We start from the raw sequence: 6,049 nt of genomic DNA, 5'->3' as shown, positions 1-6,049 counted from the left end.
GGGCTGAATACTTTTGCAAGCAACTGTGTATATATATATATATATATATATATATATATATATATATATATATATACACAACCCCTGGCAAAAATTATGGAATCACCGGCCTCGGAGGATGTTCATTCAGTTGTTTAATTTTGTAGAAAAAAAGCAGATCACAGACATGATACAAAACTAAAGTCATTTCAAATAGCACCTTTCTGGCTTTAAGAAACACTATAAGAAATCAAGAAAAAAATATTATGGCAGTCAGTAACGGTTACTTTTTTAGACCAAGCAGAGGAAAAAAATATGGAATCACTCAATTCTGAGGAAAAAATTATGGAATCGCCCTGTAAATTTTCATCCTCAAAACTAACACCTGCATCAAATCAGATCTGCTCGTTGACATTGACCCTACGTGTCTTCTTGCAAGGAATGTTTTCACAGTTTTTGCTCTATGGCAAGATGCATTATCATCTTGAAAAATGATTTCATCATCCCCAAACATCCTTTCAATTGTCCAAAATAACGTAAACTTGTGCATTTATTGATGATGTAATGACAGCCATCTCCCCAGTGCCTTTACCTGACATGCAGCCCCATATCATCAATGACTGTGGAAATTTACATGTTCTCTTCAGGCAGTCATCTTTATAAATCTCATTGGAACGGCACCAAACAAAAGTTCCAGCATCATCACTTTGCCCAATGCAGATTCGAGATTCATCACTGAATATGACTTTCATCCAGTCATCCACAGTCCACGATTGCTTATCCTTAGCCCATTGTAACCTTGATTTTTTTCCGTTTAGGTGTTAATGATGGCTTTCGTTTAGCTTTCCTGTATGTAAATCCCATTTCCATTAGGCGGTTTCTTACAGTTCGGTCACAGACGACTCCAGTTTCCTCCCATTCGTTCATTTGTTTTGTTGTGCATTTTCAATTTTTGAGACATATTGCTTTAAGTTTTCTGTCTTGACGCTTTGATGTCTTCCTTGGTCTACCAGTATGTTTGCCTTTAACAACCTTCTCATGTTTGTATTTGGTCCAGAGTTTAGACACAGCTGACTGTGAACAACCAACATCTTTTGCAGCATTGCATGATTTACTCTCTTTTAAGAGTTTGATAATCCTCTCCTTTGTTTCAATTGACATCTCTTGTGTTGGAGCCATGATTTATGTCAGTCCAGTTGGTGCAACAGCTCTCCAAGGTGTGATCACTCCTTTTTAGATGCAGACTTACTATCAGATCTGATTTGATGCAGGTGTTAGTTTTGGGATGAAAATTTACAGAGTGATTCTATAATTTATTCCTCAATTGAGTGAGTCCATAATTTTTTCCCTCTGCTTGGTCTAAAAAAAAGTAACTTACTGCCACAATTTTTTTTTTCTTGATTTCTTAAAGCCAGAAAGTTGCCATTTGAAATGACTTTAGTTTTGTGTCGTGTCTGTGATCTGCTTTTTTTTCTACAAAATTAAACTGAATGAACATCCTCTGAGGCCGGTGATTCCATAATTTTTGCCAGGGGTTGTAGTTAAGGCCTGAAGTGGCAGGCCAAGAAAAATCTCAAATAAGCTTAAGCGAACGATAGTGAGAACAGTCAGTCAACCCACAGACCTGCTCCAAAGACCTACAACATGATCTTGCTGCAGATAGTGTTTGTGCATCGTTCAACTATACAGCGCACTTTGCGCAAGGAGATGCTGTATGATGCTGCAATGCAGAGGAAGATATGCTAAAGCACATTTGGACAAGCCAGCTTCATTTTGGAATAAGGTGCTGTGGCCTGATGACACTAAAATTGAGTTATTTGGACATAAGGGGCAGTATGCATGACTGAAAAAGAACAGCATACCAAGAAAAACACTTGCTATCTACAGTAAAATTTGGAGGTGGTTCCATCATGCTGTGGGGCTGTGTGGTCAATGCAGGTACTAGGAATCTTGTTAAAGTTCAGGATCACGTGGATTCCAATCAATATTCGCAGGTTCTTGAGAACAACGTTCATGAATCAGTGACAAAGTTGAAGTTGTGTCGGGGCTGGATCTTTCAACAAGACAACCCTAAACACTGCTCAAAATCTACTCAGGCATTAATGCAGAGGAACAAGTACAACATTCTGGAATGGCCATCTCCATCCCCAGACCTGATTATTGAAAATCTGTGGTGTGATTTTTAGTGGGCTGTCCATGCTCAGAAACCAACAAACCTGACTGGAGATGTTTTGTAAAGAATGGTCCTAAATACCTTCAACCAGAATCCCGACTTTCATTGGAAGCTATAGGAAGCATTTAGAGGCTGTTATTTGTGCAAAAGGAGGATCTACTAAATATTGATGTATTTTTTCTGTTGGGGTGCCCAAATTTATGCACCTGCCTAAGTGTATAAAGAATTTCACACTAAATCCTAGAAACTTTATTTCACTTCTCAAGTATCAGTGTGTTCATCTGTTATGTTATATTTAAGGGGAGGTGATTGTCTCGTGGTTAAGGCGTTGGACTTGAGACCAGAAGATCCACAGTTCAAATCCCAGCCTGACTGAAAAATCGCTAAGGGCCCTTGGGCAAGGCCTTTAATCCCCTATTGCTCCTGGTGTGTAGTGAGCACCTTGTATGGCAGCACCCTCACATCGGGGTGAATGAGAGCGTTATTTGTAAAGTGCTTTGAGCCTCTGATGCAGATGGAAATGCCCTATGTAAATAGTCCATTTATCATTTAACTGAAATTGAAGCAGACTGATTTCTGAAGGAAATTCATGAAAATCAGGAGTGCCCAAACCTTTGCATACAACTGTATATATGTCCACATGTGGGTCCTAACTGAACCCCACTGTCAGTTTAGTTGCCATTCATCAGCACCCCAGCTGATCACAACTGTCAATTTGGCAAATGTATGCAGAACCTTAGAGACGGGAGTTGTGCATGTGTAGGTTTTCTTTGTATGATCACATGACTGATCATTCCATCAACTTGAGTTTGGTGGCATATTTCATGCACACAAAACATTGTGTGTCAAATTGTCATGTGTATATGGATTTGATGTGCATGTGAAGCACCTTGGAGTACATATTTCAGAGTCGGTTTAAAAAAATGTTTCAGTGGCGATTAAGTTTTGTTTAGATACAATTTTTCATATCTGTACATACTGTGCAAAATTTAAAGCGTTAAGTCATTTAATCATTTTTACCATTACGACCAAGTGGTCAGTAACTGGAAAGTTAACAAAATGGGAAGTTGAATAAGAATCTGTAGTCAAAATAGTATGATCAAAACCTGAGGAAGCTTAAAAATGTCACTGTTCAAGTTTAAATGGAATTTCAGGAGCTTCCACACAATCAGAAATCGGAGCAACTCGATGTTTTATGTCAAATAAGAAAAGTAAAACACCACATTTTATATTTACCGAAATTTTAAACGGCTATAAAACTTCAATAGTTTGGAAACTGAAGCCTGACCAGAAGGTTAAAACCATACTACTTTTGAAAGCTAAAATAAAGCAGGTAATGAAATTAAAAAGCAGAATCTGGGTTGCGGTTGATCCAGAATCACTTTTATTGCACCAGATGATAGTTTATGCCACATTTAAAGTTCATGATCAAGTCTCCAAATGTTACACATGATTTTAAAGAAGCCAACATCCAAAGAACCTGAAGCATCAGCAGTAAAGAGCGAGTTCCAAGTCAAAGCTTTACTGGAGTCACGTGCAATAAAAATCAGCAGCATCTATTCCGTCTGCAGAGACTAACGGCAGCGGCAGGTTTGTGGTGTCAACTGGAGACTCCATATCCTGAGGAGGAGAGAGCAGAAATCTAGAAAGTCAGCAAGTACACAAAAGTTTAAATAAAAAATGCTTTAATGCTTTTTTCAGAGAGATTAATGAACTGAATTTAATAGGTTTTTGATGAAGCCTGTTTTGAGAAAAACTGCACCTCCATCTCCGTGTTCACACATCAGCAATCGAAAGACTGCCACTGACTGTAAAAGAATTATCTGCAGGAATGAGAATTGATCATTTTTCCCCACTGTTAATGAGATAGTATGAAGTATTTTCTATAAAGATTCTTAGCATTTTTAACAAAAACGCTGACTCAGATTGCTGCTTTAATCAAAGGTACTCAAAAAATAAAATTTTCATTTACTATCTAAAGTGAGTCTAGTCAGTTTTTCCACATTAGGGTAAAATTGTTTAGTTGTTGCTGTTGTAAGCTGAAAGTTAACCTGCCAGCAGAAAGTCAAATACTAATGATTCATTCAGATCAGTTTCATTCCAGATAGAAGGGTTTAGCAATAAAAGGCAAAATTAATGTGCCCTCAACCACAAGTAGCTACAGTAAAAAAGAAAAAAAAAAGTGAAATTCATGGTTGAATCACGACAATAGATTAATGTTAATTTACAGCAAAAATGTAAAATGTGGAACAAAACTGAATTTAACAGTACAAATGTTAAAATGCCATTATAGAATTTACAAATGACCATTTTAAACAGAAAAATAAACTGTACAATACAGTCAGCTTTTACAGATGAGAATTTTCAGAGATACAGTAAAACACTATCAAGGGTTTAAAAAGGTGGTTGTTTACATTTTGAGGATAAAACAAGGTGACAGTTTTGCAGAGATGTTATCTTCTAAATTGAAGAAATTGGAACAAGTTTACACATTTTATGTAAAATAATTTACATTTACTGTAATTTTTACAGAATTATAATAGCTGCCAGGATTTTTCTGTAAAATCAAAGGATTTTTTTTACAGTATACTTTAAATACTGAATCTCATTTGTTAAAATAGGCATTTTTTATTCAATTAGTCTGGAATAACTTCCAGGTTACAGCCTGACACTTGGTGAACAGACAGCATCAAGTCCCAACAGGACTGGGCTTCAGAGGAGGTACATGCTACACGTGCACTTCAAGACTGTTTCATATTAAATGAAAGATAATCTGCAGATTTTAATTTCACTTCTGCTGTTTTCTCAACAGGTCACCACCCCAAATATGGGATAAGAAATAAATGTGCCACTTTAAAAACCACTTTACTGTTATATTCGTGATGTTTGTAAATATTGCTCGTTTATTGTAAAAGAACTTTTTATCTGCGTTTACCTCAGAGTCTGAGTCGCACGGTTCAGACAGGACAATGCTGGACATCAGAGTTTCTTTCTCTGTAGATGTGCTTCTCAGAGTCCAGGCTCTCCTGCAGAAAACAGTTTTTACATTCAGCTCAGTGTTCTGCAGCAGGTTACTCTACAGGCTGTAGTCCAGTTGGATTTGTAGCGCCGCCTCGTGCTGAATACCTTTTCGCCAGGATGACGGCTCCTGCCATCAGCGCGACAACCAGGCAGAGGACCCCCAGGACCACGCCCACCTGACTTGGTTTCTCTGCCTCTTGGCAAGACTCGCCCTTGTATCCATGTGAACACTTGCAGCGTGTAACTTTGCCTTCTCTGACACACATGCCATGACCGTGGCACACCTGGAGGTCACACGATGCAGCATCTTTTCCTGGAGCAGATTCCTTTTTGGAACTTTTGGGGTGGTCACCGGCTTTTGTCACACCAGAGTTTGTTTTGGCACCTGAAGAGAAGTGCAAGAGAGTCAAGGCCACCACCAACAGGGGTTGGACATCTTTGACACTTGTCTCATTTCCACTCACAGTCCTGCTCGTCTGATTGGTCCGGACAGTCGACGTGTCCGTCACAGAACTTTCTGCTGCTGATACATTTGCTTTGGTCCAAACACCACGTCTCTCCACCAGGACAGTCAGGAAGCGGGACGCAAGAAGTGTTGCTGACAGAGAAGAAGCCCCGCCCACATTTGCAGGAGCAGCCTGTGGGGTGGGGCAGGCACAGGTGGAGACAGCCGCCATTGTTTCGGGAGCAGCAGTTTGTTCCTGAACAGTGGAACATTTTAGAAAGATTCCCCAAAGAGTCAGACTCAGATATGAAGATAAACCAAGCAACAAGTCATTCAACAATTACAAAAACAGTGGAATAAATTTCACTGTCAGGTTTCCGGTAATAGGAAATACAAATACACTAGTACATTTTTAAATGCAATTTTTTTTA

General features: G+C 38.7%; 1 protein-coding gene across 1 annotated transcript; it reads right to left on the bottom strand.

Annotated features, from left to right (window-relative positions):
* Positions 1–3,519: 3,519 nt before the first annotated feature.
* On the bottom strand, positions 3,520–5,850 carry LOC117529103. Its single transcript, XM_034191805.1, has 3 exons — positions 5,279–5,850; positions 5,088–5,178; positions 3,520–3,772 (listed from the first exon to the last, which is right to left on the bottom strand). Exons 1-3 carry the CDS (start codon positions 5,848–5,850, stop codon positions 3,683–3,685), a joined length of 753 nt encoding a protein of 250 aa, XP_034047696.1. The 3' UTR covers positions 3,520–3,682.
* Positions 5,851–6,049: the final 199 nt, after the last annotated feature.

The sequence above is a fragment of the Thalassophryne amazonica genome, chromosome 17, assembly GCF_902500255.1.
Source record: "Thalassophryne amazonica chromosome 17, fThaAma1.1, whole genome shotgun sequence".
NCBI lineage: Eukaryota > Metazoa > Chordata > Actinopteri > Batrachoidiformes > Batrachoididae > Thalassophryne > Thalassophryne amazonica.
Note: the sequence above shows the minus strand (reverse complement) of the source record. Positions and strands in the feature narration are given on the sequence as shown.

Bases quoted from the DNA above. Each gene is read 5' to 3' on its own strand.
- LOC117529103 (XM_034191805.1), bottom strand. From the start codon at position 5,850: ATGGCGGCTGTCTCCACCTGTGCCTGCCCCACCCCACAGGCTGCTCCT. The intron at 5,179-5,278 runs GTATTCAGCACG...TGTTTTCTGCAG, and splicing joins GCCGTCATCCTGGCGAAAAG to GAGAGCCTGGACTCTGAGAA. The intron at 3,773-5,087 runs GTAAACGCAGAT...TCTCCTCCTCAG, and splicing joins CGTGCGACTCAGACTCTGAG to GATATGGAGTCTCCAGTTGA.